The following is a 17,500-nucleotide window of genomic DNA, read 5'->3' on the forward strand; positions in this document are numbered from 1 at the left end:
GTACAGGTACCAGGCGAGGCTGGCAACGGCCACAATCAGCTGGTGTTTTTTTATGTGCCACCGGCACGGAAGCCAGTCAAGGCGGCGCTGGCATTGGCCACGATTGGTTGGTGCTTTTTATGTACCACTGGCACAGGGATCACAACTACAATTTCCATTTCATATTACTTCCAGCTGATCAGCTGAATAGAATTACCAGTCAACTGTTGGTGCAGCTCCCCACCCTCACCCAGCTGTCACATCTTCAATGTTCCACTGGGTTAAAGGTGGGAGGACCTAGAAGGAGCCTGTGCCTGTTTGTCTCTATAAAACACTTAAATACAAATAGTGAAATGTGGTACAAGGTACCAAGTCATACCAGCAAGTGACAGCTAGACACGTTTTATATAAATATAGTCACTTACACACACACATACACAATATATATATATATATCAGGAGTGGCCGTGTGGTAAGATTGTTTCCCAACCACATGGTTCCAGGTTCAGTCCTGCTGTGTGGTACCTTGGGCAATTGGAGTTGGTAGATGGAAACTGAAAGAAGCCCGTCATATATATATGTGTGTGTGTGTGTGTGTGTGTTACACTTCAAGAAGAAATATTTTGACAGTAACTTTGAAGTTTTGGTGAGCTAAGCCATCATTGGACTATCATTGAAACTTTGGTCAAATAGCATTCTTGTTAAAGAATAATAAATTTGTACTCTACAAAAGTACAGAGTACTCCTTCGGAGGTTAATGTAAGATTGCTCTCATTACTATAACAGAACATAAAACCAATGTGCACACACACACACACACACACACCGTACATGGGTTTCTTTTCAGTCTCTGCTTACCAATTCCACTCACAAAGCATAAGTCAGTCTGAGGTTATCGCAAAAGAAAACTTGCCTAAGATGCCATGTGAATCCAAAACCACATATTTGAAAAGCCAACTTCATAACCACAAAACCATACCCGAACCTTCACCTCCTCTCTTCTGTGGCCCAGCGGTTAAGGTATTGGGATCACAAATGCCATGGATTCAATTCCTGGAACAGGTACTGCATTATGTCTTTGAGCAAGGCACATCATCATCATTTAACGTCCGCTTTCCATGCTAGCATGGGGTGGACGGTTCGACCGGGGTCTGGGAAGCCAGGAGGCTGCACCAGGCTCCAGTCTGATCTGGCAGTGTTTCTACAGCTGGGTGCCCTTCCTAAAGCTAACCACTTCATGAGTGTAGTGGGTGCTTTTTACGTGCCACCGGTACAGGTACCAGGCGAGGCTGGCAACGGCCACAATCAGCTGGTGTTTTTTTATGTGCCACCGGCACGGAAGCCAGTTAAGGCGGCGCTGGCATTGGCCACGATTGGTTGGTGCTTTTTATGTACCACTGGCACAGGGATCACAACTACAATTTCCATTTCATATTACTTCCAGCTGATCAGCTGAATAGAATTACCAGTCAACTGTTGGTGCAGCTCCCCACCCTCACCCAGCTGTCACATCCTCAATGTTCCACTGGGTTAAAGGTGGGAGGACCTAGAAGGAGCCTGTGCCTGTTTGTCTCTATAAAACACTTAAATACAAATAGTGAAATGTGGTACAAGGTACCAAGTCATACCAGCAAGTGACAGCTAGACACGTTTTATATAAATATAGTCACTTACACACACACATACACAATATATATATATATATATATATATATCAGGAGTGGCCGTGTGGTAAGATTGTTTCCCAACCACATGGTTCCAGGTTCAGTCCTGCTGTGTGGTACCTTGGGCAATTGGAGTTGGTAGATGGAAACTGAAAGAAGCCCGTCATATATATATGTGTGTGTGTGTGTGTTTGTCCCTGTCACTTAGCAGTTCGGCAAAAGAGACCGATAGAATAAGAACCTTGAGCAGAAACTCTGAACAATTCCTTTGTGTTTCCATTGTTTACAATGGTTGCACTGTCTGCAATTTCTCCTTACTTCTTTTGTGGAGGCGCAATGGCCCAGTGGTTAGGGCAGTGGACTCGTGGTTGTAGGATCGCGGTTTCAATTCCCAGACCAGATGTTGTGTTTATTGATCGAAAACACCAAAGCTCTACAAGGCTTTGGCAGGGGGAGGGGTTACCCTTGCTGTATTCTTTCACCACAACTTTCTCTCACTCTTTCTTCCTGTTTCTGTTGTACCTGTATTTCAAAGGGGTCAGCCTTGTCACACTCTGTGTCATGCTGAATCTCCCTGAGAACTATGTTAAGGGTACACATGTCTTGTGGAGGGCTCAGCCAATTGCACAATAATTTCACGAGCAGGCTGTTCCATTGACTGGATCAACTGGAACTCTTGTCTTCATAACCAACAGAGTGCCACGATGACTTCTTTTGTCCATATTGAGTTTGGTCACTTGAATGAAGGCATCAGGACTCTTCTTCACCAAATAAACAAGACTGGAAAAGAACAGAAAAAAGCCCCCTTGACAAAGCGGAGGGGGGTATAATATTTGAAAGGTCAGGGTGGTTTTATGCCAGACATTGAGAGGCTAAAGTACAGTCTTTTTCGCTGCTAAATAAAATTTCAGTCTTTGTAAGATATCCTTTAAAGCTTCTCCATTCTAGGTTCCTCTTCCATGTTTGGAAATTCTTCTGTAAACATTTTATTGATTTATTTGAGAATTAGATCATGAGCATATACGAATTACCAAGTACCAATCTTAAACTCATGTTATGATCTGGAGAACCACAACATATTTGGTCAAGAACTATGCACTAATGTACACCAATTTGTACAATATCATGGCATCTCTGTACAAACTACAAAGTATGGAACTTTTGCTGAAGGCCATCCCTAGTTTGACAAAAGCCAGGTAAGGTGACTCACCTCCAGCTAAGTACTTCTACAGTTGTCTCACCGGTAAGAGGACATTGGTAATAGCTCACCCTGCAACAAACCTGAACTGCATCTCGTATCAGCTAATTCTCTTTCTAATCAATAGTCTTATAATTTTTTCATTAACTGTCTTAACCTGGTCCATCAATTCTATGCCTTTTTTTGTTGCCTTTCTCCAGAGTATCTCCTTAGTCTTTGTACCAGCTGATGACAATACTGGCTGGCTTTCTGAGTCAACACCATATCTCACCAGGTATTTTGAACAGCAACCATCTCTGATGCCCCGGCTCTCTTCCTTCCTTACATATCTCGTACCTCCAGCCACCAGTCCCTAGAATATTCATTCTGGTAATGGAGTCTTTCGACTTGCCCAAGACAACGATATGGCACAGCTAGGGCAGTGCTTGGGAAACCAACATGGAAACATCCGGATTGGTTTAATTGTCAGGATGGCCCTCTTGTTCTACTGTTGTAGCAACAAACTTGACAGAAATGCTTCCAGACTCACAACATCTATTCATCATCATCATTTAACATCCGATTTACTTGCTGGCATGGGTTGGATGATTTGATAAAATCTGGTGAGTAGCAACAGGCTGCATCAAGCTCCAATGTCTGCGTGTTACAGTTGAGTGTCTTTCCTAATATCAACCACATCATAGGATGCACTGATCCCAGTGAGGTCACCAAATAAACTACAAGACAGGAGAAGAACAGAAAAAAGCTCCCTTGACAAAGCAAGGGGGTAATATTTGAAAGGTCGGGGTGGTTCTATGCCAGGTGTTGAGAGGCTAAAGTACATAAGAGAAATTAGCATGGCTGTCTTGCTATAGAACCAGTCAGTGCTTATTGAGTGCCACCAGCACAGGAGCCAGTCAGGTGGCACTGGCACTGGACACACAGAAAATACTAAATAAGAACTTGTTCAGGAGTCTGCTTTAATTCAATTTATTGTTGCATTAGCAGAGGGGGGGGGGTCTTTAGGAGAAGAGTCTGTTCATTTCTAAATGAAGATGAGACGATGGGGGGTCACGCAGCTGACCTGATGGAGAAAAGCAAATAACAAGATTAGCTACATGAACTTTTTTTCACAGAGTCTTGACTTCTTTGGCAACTGTTCAGACTTCTCGGCTGAAAATGCCAGTCTTCCAGTGAAACAAATTACAAATCGTGGTGATAAAGTCGATAAATAAATTATGTAACTCTCCATCTTTACAATGCATCGAGTATTTTGTCGAAGATAGTCTTTGTTTTTTTTAGCTAAGAGTACTGACCATGCACAGAGAAACAGTAGCTTACATCTAATTCATTATGCATATTCATCACCAGTTAAACATCCATTTTTACATGTCTACATGGGTCAGATGGGAGTTTATTGAGGTAGATTTTCCACAGCTGGACACGCCTCCTGTCAACGACCCCAACCCGTTCCCAAGCAAAAAAGTTGTGTTTCGAATGTGAACAGCACAATGGCCAAACATGCTTTCACGGAAGAGCGCAAACAACATTTGTTGACAACTGTTGCATGATACCAAAACAAGAAGACACACAGACACACACATGTGACAGGTTTACGTGCAGTTTCTGTCTACCAAATCCACTCACAAGGCTTTGATCAGCCTGAGACTATAACAGAACACACTTGTCTCAAATGGGAAGGAAGCACGCATCCTAACCACACAGCCATGTGCACATGAAAGAGCGTGGATCTATGTATATGTGTGTGTGTGTGTTGCCAGTGCCCCCTGACTGGCCCCTGTGCCAGTGGCATGTAAAAAGCACCATTCAAGTGTGGTTGATGCCAGTACTGCCTGACTGGCCCTCATGCTGGTGGCACATAAAAAGCACCCACTACACTCTCGGAGTGGTTGGCGTTAGGAAGGGCATCCAGCTGTAGAAACCTTGCCAGATCAGATTGGAGCCTGGTGCAGCCTCCAGGCTTGCCAGCCCTCAGTCAAACCGTCCAACCAATGCCAGCATTAATTCCCATTTTCCATGCAGGGTCGGACAGTTTGATAGGAGCTGGCGAGGCCAGCAGCCACACCTGGTTTGATAGTCTCTCGTGGCACGGTTTCTATGGCAGGATGTCCTTCCTAACACCAACTGTTATTGCCTAGGGAGACCCAGGAAGACATCAGACGAAATATTGGAAGCCAATCTCAAAACACTGAGCCATAGGAAGGAGATGAGAAAGGACTGAGGCATTTGGTGTTTGGCTGTACACAAGATGGCCTGCTCACCACAACAGAACAAAACTGATATCCCAAACCTGTCTTGGTAGTCCTTGCCCAGGAAGGGTACTGGTGCTAGTGACACGTAAAAAGTACCCAGTACACTCTGTAAAGTAGTTGGTGTTAAGAAGGGCATCCAAGTGTAGAAACCATGTCAAAACAGACAATGGAACCTAGTACAGCTCCTGTCAAACAGTCCAACCCATGCAAGTTTGTTAACTGATGGGGATTCAATATGTACACCCACCCCTGATTATGTACTCCACCCCTTTCTAATGTCCAGAGAGTCTTCAGCTTAGTGGATCCCTGCTTGGCAAATACATCTGGCCAGGAGCATGAGGGTTGCTACCATCGTGACCCAAAACCACCAATCTATTTGCAAACTACCCCAAGAGCACCTGAAGGAATTCATACACTACAACCACCCCTACCGGCCTACATTATGTCCTGACCCCCCCTCTACTGCTGCCTCAATGTGAGCATCATTAACAACTTAAGAGAGATGCAAGCCTTAGAGGAAGGGGCCAAACTAGTGAAATTTTGAATAAAGAGACGTGGACCCTGTAAGTCACAATGAAGGCAACCAGCCAAGGAGAGTAAATTTGAATAAACCTGATAGTGCTTGGAACTCAAGAAACTGTAGCCTGTTTATTATAATAAACTGGATGGTTATAGGTAGGGTAACCAGCCTATAAGGCCATTCTGAAATCATAATAGTCAAAAATTCCAATGAGAAACCCTAATGATATGAAGAAATTCAACTGACCCACTACCAAAATCCTCCTGTCAGCTGTGTGTATAATTCTAGGAGATAAAAAAATGATTGGCTCACATCAATTGTGTTAGCTGGCACTTAATTATATCTCCTTCCTGCAGAAGGCATCTATGAGAAATATTCCACAGAGAACATTTTAATTTGTAAACTCAAACTATTTTCATACCAAACTATAAGTTATCTCCTTGGGACCAAGTGGTTTCACCGAGGAACTTCAATAAGACCAAAACATACCTAAAGTTTTTACCTTAGTTACCAGCGATCAGACAAATCCCTTCATTTGTCTAATTAAATTCTGCATCATTTCAACTTCCGGAATAAGAAATTTCGTTAACAGTTCTAATTTCAGTTGGTTAAAAATTATTTCAGTTCACCCCATCGTGTTAGCCTACACTATATACATACAAGGAATGTGTCTGTGGTTGAGAAGTTCGTTTCAGAACCACGTGGTTTCGGGTTCAATCTCACAGCACGACCAATTGTCTTCGAACCGACCAATGTTCTGCGAGTGGAATTTGATAGAGAGAAACTATGCGAGGGTCCATTGTATGTGTGTATGAGGCCGTGTTATATTCTGAAAATCGCTGTTGTTTATGTGGTGTCTCTTTGGGCTTCGTAATCGAGAGGTTCGACAGATAGATCTTGATAAAGCTAGATACCGGACTAACAGAAGTACGAAACCCTTGCGGATCGCTGTCCAAAGATTTGATACCAGTAAAATAGTACCGGAATCTCTATATCTATATTAGGATTGGTAATAGCGCGTTAAATCATTGAAGAATATTAATGAAAATTTTTTTAAAAAAGGAGTTGGATCGTCAAGGAATTAATACGGGATGGAGGGGAGGAGAGGGGGGGCTAACCTCTAAAACCACGTGATAAAGTACAACAGTTGGGAGAGAGGGAGGGAGGGAGAGCGGAACAGTGGAGAGAGAGTGGGAGGAACAGTAGAGAAAGAGAGAGAGAGGGGGAGAGAGTGAGTGGGGGAAAGAGAGATTCTATCAAGGAGCGACGTCGAGTTTGAAACAGAAATATAGAAAGTGACATTTTACCTAAACTTATAATTACTCTTTATATATCAACGGAATGCTGTTAAACGTTGCATTTTCGGGGTTTTTTTTTTTTCTTCTGTGTAGAAAATAAATCCCTGCTATCATAAAATTTTCCTTATTTTCCTGAAGTTAGTTAATTCTATGTGTCTGAGTCTCCTCTATATCAGCCAGGACTAAAATTAAACTACTTGTCTAAAACATTTTAACAGTGCGACGTCTGTGGTTAACAGTTGCGGCAAACTGGAGTATGGTGGAGGGGAAAGACTAGAATATTATAAGAGGGCACCTACTATTTCCTATGCTTCAATGGCAGCATAGTAACACGTGTGTTAACCAGTCACATAAATATATATATCATATCATATATTATATAAGTCGAATGGTTAATGTAAGTGATAAGACAGTCATGAACCAAACACACACACACATATATATATATATATATATATATATATTCACACATACACACCGATACATATACACACACAATATATATTTTCACACACACACGTATATATATATATATATATATATAATATATATATATATAATCACAGACAAAGCTAAATAGTAAAGGACACACCCACATTCCTGCTATCTCCTCTCCATTTACATAGCTAACCTTTCACAAGATGAAAACTAGCATTCCTTTGCTCAAGTAATTTGAAATCTTCCCTCAAACTTAACCGATTAAGAAGGCTAAATAAATTATGGAAACATTTTATTATTACGGCAGAAAGCCTGACCCAACCCACCATTTTATTAACAGGACATATATGTGCATCATGATGATGATGATGATGATGATTGTGTGTGTGTGTGTGTATATATATATATATATATATATATATATATATGCACGTGTGTATGTGAGTGTGTGCAAGTTAGCTCGGGAACAGGAACTGGAACGAAAGGCTTTTATCAAGACAGTTTTGTAGATATATTTAAAAGCAGAGAAAGTGAAGAAGAGAACCTCTGTGTGTGAGTGAGTGATATAAGCGGAGGGCAACTCAGGTGATTAAAGAGTTATTAAACAACATTTATAAACAGATCAGGGAAGAAGAATTACAGTATTTTGAGAAACAATTGCAACTTACCTGCACTTTTTAAAAGGTCATCATAATATTCCGTTGCTTTTGTGATGAAAGAAGTCATTTTGTTAGATTTTTAGATCCTTTAAAAGTCTTCAATATGAAAATGTTAAATTGCAAGGAATGAACAAGTTAAAGAATAAATCAAGAAATATCGACGAATTATTTTAAATTATCAACTTTAAATAAATATATATTAGTATAATTGATATTATTATATATATATATATATAATTTTACTATATATAATTGTGTAATTTTATATATTTTAATGGTAAATGCTGGTGCCAATATTGTGTAAGTCCACAGATCAGGACTAAAATATTTGACACCCTCTCGTCTCCATTTAAATAGAAAATAAATATGTCAAAATTTGTTTCTGCAGCAACTTTTGGTCTTAATTGCCAGTGTGGTGCGTGTGTGTATATATATGTGTGAATATGCCCTTAATTGTCAGCAACTGTAAGAGTGTACGTATATGTGACCTTAATTGTCGGTGTGGTGTATGTGAATGTATGTATATATGAATGTGTGTCCTTAAATGCCAGTTTAAGTGTGTGTATAGACGTGTCCTTAATTGCTTTTGTGAGTGCATATATATTATGAATGTGTCCTTAATTGTCAGTGTGAATATATGTGTGTGTGCGTGTGTCCTTAGTGTTGAGATCCTAGCCCCGAATAACGAGCGTGGCCAAGGAAGCTGGTTCGCTGGAAGTTAATAGAGTTGTGGAGCGGAACCAGTAAACCTGGCAAGTGACCCTTTCTGTAGGCGACGATGACGCGCTGGCGCGCGCACGACTCGCTTTCTGTGTCTGATGCCGTGTGTGTGCGTGTGCGTGAGTGCGTGCGTGTGTGAGTGTGTGCAGTAGCCGGTATGTTGCGGCGGCCGTTGCCGGTGTAAGAGTAAAACTGTCGCTTGTGGAAAAAAATGAACACCGACGTGAAACACCTGTAGAAAGCGTTAAGATTACGACGATTTGGAGATTAGCGCACCAAACTATTACTTTGTTCGCTAACTTTCATTCTTGATTAGATTTTCTTTTTACACACACACACACACACACACACAAACACACACGCATGAGGAAAGAGAGAGAGAGAAACCTCGGATCGGTTGCCTATGTCCACCTTATAGGAATGTATATACTGAAAATAGAATTATCAAAAATAATCAGCATGTAGGAATAAAATTAATTACATACAAAATTTAATGTGGGACATATAAACAACAGCCGCACAAGAATAGATGTTTATATTTTAAGAAGAAAATATTTGGTGATGAACGTATAAATTTGGTACTCTAAATCTCCATAATTAAGTGGATGATAAAGAATTTTATGATCGGAAAATAACGTGCGTAAGAATTCAATATGTATTGGGAGCTCAGTTTAATTCATTATCAAGTTTAACCCAACATGGTCCTTGGATGCCTTTAGCGTGTTCCGGGTCTCCGCATTGGGGACACCCTCTTCCATCTCGCTCACCCACCTGTCTCAAGTTCTGAAAAGGGTCCAGAGCATTGACTTCTCTCCCCGACTAAAAGATTAAAACAAAATATATCGTCTGGAAGCGTTTATTGAGACAGACTCGTGCATACTCCTCGTGTTCTTCCGTCGGAGCAATGAGGACCATCGAGGATTTCTTTGTTTAAAGCGAAGAAGAGTTGCACATTGTCGTCCCCTCCCCTCTCTCTCTCTCGCTTTCTCAGTTGTGAACATGGTCAGTCCTAGGACATGACCAAGTCGAGACGACTGAGTTGGAGACGGGTGAAGCTGATGGCCAGGATGTCTTACTTGCCTCCTCTTACCCTCTGCACTCCATTCTGCTGCTGCTGCCTTCCCCTCTGTAAAACCACGAACGTTTCCTCTGTTGAGACTGCCAGAACCAGTCTAGCACTCGTTTGCTTATTAATCCGTAGCAGAGACCCTGACAGGTGTTGCTATCCTGGGTCACAGTAAACCAGGGAACAAAAGGTGACTAAGAGGTGGTTCCACATTCCTTCAAAACACTGGAACTCCAGTACCAGGAGTCTTTTACTGGATGCAGTTTAAAATCACACACACACACACACATCTAAAGTAATAATGCATCGTTCTGTATGATGTGCAAGAGTGGAGGTGTGGTTGGTGGGAAACATCAATGAAGTAAGGTGAGAGAGAGAGGCAGAAGTGTCTCAGAAAGAAGGAGGATAGACCAGAAGGTAAGGAGATGATGTGCAAAGTATAGGAGTGATGGAGAGGAAGATATGAGGGTAAGATATAAGGCGGTGAGCAGGCAGAAACGTTGGCATGCTGGGTGAAATGTTTAGTGGTATTTTGTCTGCTGTTATGTTCTGAGTTCAGATTCTGCCAAGGTCAACTTTGCCTTTCATCCTTTTGGGATCGATAAATTAAGTACCAGTTATGCACTGGGGTCGATGAAATCGACTTAATCCCTTTGTCTGTCCTTGTTTGTCCTCTCAGTGGGTAGTAAAGAAATAAGATATGAGGGTGTGTACAGTAGGTGGATATCAGAGGGTGTTGAGAATGATGAGTTGATAAGATGGAGTAAAGTAGAGGAGGGGAGGGCTATCTGAAAGCACAGAAAAATGTTTGGTGGGAATAGTGTGGGAACATAAGGAATGTTGAAAATAGGGGATGGGGGGTTCTGGGGGGAAGGAGGAGGAAACTGGTTGTGGAAAGGAAGCAGGGGTAGTTATATGTGTTGATTCTGCTCCCAAGCAATTACAGCCTTTGGGTCATACCTAAAACAGAGGAGTAATTGTGTGGGGGGGGGGGAGGGTGAAATTAGGGGCAGAATAAGCTACAAGCATACATGGGATGGTTTTAGGAACTCATTTTTACTGCGGTGGACAAGTTTTCTTGAACACAGCAAATCTCCACTCATCTCTGTCCTTTATCATCTCCTCTGTTAGGCTCAACATTTTGAGATCCACCTTCACTACTCCATCCCAAGTCTTGCTGGATCTCTCTCTTCCACAAGTTTCATCCACTCTAAGCAGTCCTTATGATCGAACCATCACAGTCTTCTTCTCTCTTGCAAACCACATCTGATTCCTCTGATGCCTTTTTGTTCTCTCAATACTTTAGCACTTAGATGTACAAACACACTGATGCTGCACATCCAACAGAACATTCTAGCTTCATTCCTCTCTCGTCTTCACACGTCTTCTCCATTCAGGGCCCATGTCTCACAACAATGTCGCTTGCTGTTTCTACACATTCATGATACAATCTGCCTTTCACTCCGAGAAAGACATTTTGTTACTAACAGAGGTAAAAGCTCTGAATTTTCTCCATCCTGTTCTTATTCTAGCAACTTTATATTCAGAAATCCATCTTCCCTGCTAATTAGGTTACTTGGTCAACTGAAGCTAGTAATTACCTTTAGAGAGCCTCCAGGGCATTCGAAAAACTATGTCCCGTGCGTCCATCATGTTTCTTGTTCTAGCACATCATTCATATTTGAACACTCGTTTCTCCATTAATCTTCCCAATATTTTGCTGCACCCTTTGTATGTCTATAACTGGCACTGGGAACACTTGATAGAATTTCTGCCAACACCACCCTGCATATCAAGTTGGGCCATTTATTGAGTGGGGTACAGTCCTGTCTGCTTTCCTGCTGTGGTCTTTGCTATATTAATTTCAAGACCCTTCAATTCCAGGTTTTGTTTCCATATCTGGAACCTCCTTTATAATTCTACTATAGATTCTACTCAGAGAACAAGGTCATCAGCATATAATATTTCCCAAGAGCAGCCAGTCTTAACAAACCTCTGTTATGGCTTGGAGGACAATGATGAAAAGAAAAGGACTGAAAAATGAACCCTGGTGAACACCTACTTGTACTCTTAATTCATCATGGTACTCACACTTTACTGACAGTATCCTTGTACATGGTTTTTATGGCTTTCATAAGCCATTTATCTACCCCTAGTTTCTGCAGAAACTACCAGATCATGAAGAAAGGGATTCTGTTGAAGACATTCTCCAGGTCATACTTTTTTCCAGGTACAAAACCAAACTGCATCTAATCTCGTCCAATTCTGTTCCCAATGAATTGGGCTGTAAACTTCTCTCTGTAATCTTCATGACCTGGGCCAGCAATTTGATACTTCTGTAATTCTAAGACAATCTCCTTTATCCTTGTAACAACTGACTTTAATGTTGCTAATCCAGTCATTGTGGGGAATGACATCTTCCTGCATAACTTGATTAACTGAGTGTGACAAGGCTGCAGCCAGATATTTTAAGCATCTCAAGGGTGAGGGCCACCGGATCTCACCACTCGCACTGGTGAATATCCACCAAATCTTTTAAGTTTCCCGGTGGTGATTCCTAATGGACCAGGGACTTTCTTTGCCTTATCTATCATACCACTATCAATTCAGATTGCCAGTCCCTCTGTTGGGTTAAAGTGGTTTTGCCCTTAATTTATACAGCAAGAAGAAAATGGAGAAGATCCAGAGGTGTTATGCATCAACTGTTAAACATTACAATGTCTATTTATTTATTTTAAACAATTATGAGAATCGAGAGAGAGTTAGTTTAGATGAGATGCAGTTTGGGTTCGTGCCAGGGAAAAGTACCACTGATGCTATATTCCTGGTAAGGCAGCTGCAGGAGAAATACCTAGCCAAAGATAAGCCCCTGTACATGGCTTTCATTGACATGGAGAAAGCTTTTGATAGGGTCCCCCGATCCCTTATCTGGTGGTCTATGAGGAAACTAGGGATAGATGAATGGCTGGTGAGGACTGTGCAAGCCATGTACAGAGATGCCGTAAGTAAGGTTAGGGTTGGCAACATGTACACAGAAGAATTCAAAGTAGAGGTTGGGGTCCACCAGGGTTCAGTACTCAGCCCCCTCCTATTTATCATAGTCCTCCAGGCAATTACAGAGGAATTCAAGACAGGTTGCCCCTGGGAGCTCCTCTACGCTGACGACCTTGCTCTAATTGCTGAGTCACTATCAGAACTGGAGGAGAAGTTCCAGGTGTGGAAGGAGGGTTTAGAATCGAGGGGCCTTAGAGTCAACCTAGCTAAAACCAAAGTACTAATAAGTAGGAAGGTAGACAATCCACAAATATCTTCAGGAAGATGGCCCTGCTCGATCTGTAGAAAAGGTGTAGGTAGAAACTCTATAAGATGTACCCAGTGTAAGCTATGGACACATAAGAGGTGCAGCAATGTCAAAGGTAGGCTAACTGGGAAGATAGTTTTTGTATGTGGCAGATGCTCGGGAGCATTAACCTCCGAAAATCTGCAGAAAACAACTTCCGTCACTTTCCAGGGGGAAAAACTAGAAGTAGTTGATAGCTTTCGTTATCTAGGTGACCAAGTCAGTAGTGGGGGTGGGTGCGCTGAGAGTGTAACTGCTAGAATAAGAATAGCCTGGGCAAAGTTTAGGGAGCTCTTACCTCTGCTGGTGACTAAAGGCCTCTCGCTCAGAGTAAAAAGCAGACTGTATGATGCATGTGTACGAACAGCCATGCTACATGGCAGTGAAACATGGGCTGTGACTGCTGAGGACATGCGTAAGCTCATGAGGAATGAAGCCAGTATGCTCCGATGGATGTGTAATGTCAGTGTACTTACTCGACAGAGCGTTAGTACCTTGAGAGAAATGTTGTACCTAAGAAGCATCAGTTGTGGTGTGCAAGAGAGACGATTGCGCTGGTATGGTCATGTGGCGAGAATGGATGAAGATAGGTGTGTGAGAAAGTGCCAATCCCTAGCAGTTGAGGGAACCCATGGAAGAGGTAGACCCAGGAAAACCTGGGACGAGGTGGTGAAGCACGACCTTCGAACTTTAGGCCTCACTGAGGAAATGACCAGCGACCGAGACGTTTGGAAATATGCTGTACGTGAGAAGACCAGGCAGGACAAGTGAGCCAAGCCCACTTATGAATGCCTTTCCTCCCTTGGACACAAAGACCTGTTGAGGCAAGCGAAGTCAATATAGAACCTCATCCGACGACAGGCACCCATGCCAACCCCCCTTGCTTGCGAAGACATGTTGGGGCAAGCGAAAGCGAAATCGAAATCGAATTGAACCAGCCAGGATCCCTGGTCTGGTGGTACGTAAAAAGCACTATCCGACTCGTGGCTGATGCCAGCGCCGCCTCGACTGGCTTCCGTGCCGGTGGCACATAAAATACTCCAATCCGACCGTGGCCCTGCCAGCCTCTACACCAATCCGACCGTGGCCGTTGCCAGCCTCACCTAGCACCTGTGCAGGTGGCACGTAAAAAGCACCCACTACACTCACGGAGTAGTTGGCGTTAGGAAGGGCATCCAGTTGTAGAAACATTGCCAGATAAGACTGGAGCCTGGTGCAGCCTTCTGGCTTCCCAGACCCCAGTAGAACCGTCCAACCCATGCTAGCATGGAGAACGGACGTTAAACGATGATGATGATGATGATGATCTTCATCATCATCATTGTTTAATGTCCACTTTCCCTGCTAGCATGGGATTGGACGATTTGACTGAGGTCTGGTGAGCCAGATGGCTGCACCATGGTTCAATCTGATCTGGCAGAGTTTCAACAGCTGGATGCCTTTCCTAATGCCAACCACTCCGAGAGTGTAGTGGGTGCTTTTACGTGCCACCAGTACGAGGACCAGTTTGGTGGTACTGGCAACGGCCACACCCAAATGGTGCTTTTTATGTGCCACCTGCACAGGATCCAGTCCAGGTGGCACTGGTGACAACCTCGCTCGAATGTTTCACGTGCCACCAGCACAAGTTCTAGTAAGGCGACGCGGTAACGATAGTTCTAGTAAGGTGACAATATTCTAATAATTGTTTAAAATACATAAATAGACATTATAATGTCTAACAGTTGATAACAGTTGATACACACCTCTGGATCCCCTCCATTTTCTTCTTGCTGTATATATATATACACTATTATATATATATACATACATATATATATATATATATATATATATATATATATATATATATATATATATATATATATATATATATGTGTATGTATGTGGATATATGGAAGCACTCCGTCGGTTACGACGACTAGGGTTCCGGTTGATCCGATCAACGGAACAGCCTGCTCGTGAAATTAACGTGTAAGTGGCTGAGCACTCCACAGACACGTGTACCCTCAACGCAGTTCTCGGGGATATTCAGCATGACACAGAGAGTGACAAGGCCGGCCCTTTGAAATACAGGTACAACAGAAACAGGAAGTAAGAGTGAGAGAAAGTTGTGGTGAAAGAGTCCAGCAGGGATCATCACCATCCCTGCTGGAGCCTCGTGGAGCTTTTAGGTGTTTTCGCTCAATAAACACTCACAACGCCCGGTCTGGGAATCGAAACCGCGATCTTACGACCGCGAGTCTGCTCCCCAGCCACTGGGCCATTGCGCCTCCACATGTATGTATGTATGTATATGTATATAATAAGCCAAATAGGCTGAGGTTCACTACGACTGTTTTCATTGATGATCAAATCAATCATGTTAGGAAAAAAAATCTATTTGCTTCAGGTAAATAAAAAATTTAAGATTAAGATTTTGCACGTAAAGAATACTGGAGGTATTTTGATTCCCTTCATGCCTGTGATGACCAACAGAGATCTTGCCAGCTCCTGTCGAATGATCCAACCCCGTGCCAGCATGGAAAAAAAAGGATGTTAAATGATGATGATGACGACAACGACAATGATGATGACGACGATGACGATGATGATGAGGATGATGATGACGATGACGACGATGATGATGATGATGATGATGGCGATGATGACAATGACGACGACGATGATGATGATAATGATGATGATGATGATGATGACAATGATGATGACGATGATGATGATAATGATGATGATGATGATGATGACGATGATGATGACGATGATGATGATGACGATGATGACGATGACGACGACGATGATGACAATGACGATGATGATGATGACAATAATGATGACGATGATGATGATAATGATGATGATGATGATGATAACGATGATGATGACGATGATGATGACGATGATGATGATAATGATGATGATGACGATGATGACGACGACGACGATGATGACAATGACGATGATGATGATGATGATGATGATGATGATGATGATGACGATGACAATGGTAACAACGGCGACGATGTTGCTATCTTTTCATGTCACTTTATATTAATCGTAATTTTGCACTTAAACTACGAAATGACACTGAATCTGATTCATTATCAAGAATGAAAAAACCTCATTGTTTCTCCTATAAAAACTTCGTCCATCACTAATTTTTTGTTTTCCATACTTATTGTGTTTTTGTAATGAAACTGTTTTCAGTTTCATTGCAAAGAATGGCCATAAGTTTGATTTTTTTTGCACAAAAAACTCATTACTGTTTACATAAAGACATTGCCTGTCCTCATAATTTTCTGGTTGAAGTTTGACCAGATGGCACAGAACATAGACGTCACCCTCATTGACTAGATGGCATAAACAGCTGTCTCTTGGGTTACACGGTTAAACCTTTAGCATGGTTTCGTGGCTAAATTGTTGATTCTGTGGTCCACAATTAAATTTTCAAATAAGTTTTGGTCATCCACAGCTTGACGGAAACTGTGTTGAAGCCTTCACTGCTTACAGATCATGTTACATAGATACAGATGCAGTTTGAGTCAGAGAAGACACGTTTTGTAGAGTTGCCAAAGTTGATGTAACATCTTTGATTCCAAATGTGTAACTTCCACATCTTCTTTACCGTTATTTTGAGGCTACTGATGTTAAGGAACTGGTCATGTTTGGGATTAAGATAGAGAAAAGTTCTTCATTATATATATTAAAGGTTTACTGTCAAGAAGCTGCATCGGAGCTCTGAACAAGTCCTGTCTAAAACATGGAGGAAGTTCCCAGAGTAACAAAAAATTATAATATATATATTAAGAAAAAAAAGATGAAAATATCTCAACTGTTTGCTTGTTGACCTCCAGCTTGGCCGTGTGGTAAGAAGCTTGCTTCCCAACCACATGCTTCTGGGTTCAGTCCCACTGCATAGCATCTTGGGCAAGTGTCTTCTACTATAGCCTCGGGCCAACTAAAGCCTTGTGATTGTATTTGGTAGACAGAAATTGAAAGAAGCCTGTCATATATATATATATATATATACGATGATGATGATGATGATGATGATGATATATATATATATATGTATATATTTATGTATGTGTTTTTGTGTCTGTGTTTGTCCCCCACCCCCGCTCCCTCATCACTTGACAACCGATGTTGGTGTGTTTACGTCCCTGTAACATAACGGTTCAGCAGAAGACACCGTTAGAATAAGTACCAGGCTTACAAAGAATAAGTCCAGGGGTCGATTCCTTCAGCTAAAAAAGGTGGTGCTCCAGCACGTCCACAGTCAAATGACTGAAACAAGTAAAAGAGTAAAAGAGTGCCAAAAAGCTGCACCATCTCTCTGAGAAAATCTTACCCAAAACAGGAATCA

At 42.0% G+C, this 17,500-nt stretch overlaps 1 protein-coding gene across 1 annotated transcript in view; it reads right to left on the reverse strand.

Moving 5' to 3' along the window:
* The window catches only part of LOC115213789 (elongation of very long chain fatty acids protein 7), a 99,005-nt gene extending 90,106 nt beyond the window's left edge, over nucleotides 1–8,899 (reverse strand). Inside the window, exon 1 of the mRNA XM_029782636.2 lies at nucleotides 8,018–8,899. Coding sequence (XP_029638496.1) covers nucleotides 8,018–8,075 — 58 coding nt within the window. The 5' untranslated portion in view covers nucleotides 8,076–8,899. The remainder of the gene's footprint in view (nucleotides 1–8,017) is intronic.
* Nucleotides 8,900–17,500: the final 8,601 nt, after the last annotated feature.

This window comes from Octopus sinensis, linkage group LG7, assembly GCF_006345805.1.
Source record: "Octopus sinensis linkage group LG7, ASM634580v1, whole genome shotgun sequence".
In the NCBI taxonomy this organism is placed as follows: domain Eukaryota; kingdom Metazoa; phylum Mollusca; class Cephalopoda; order Octopoda; family Octopodidae; genus Octopus; species Octopus sinensis.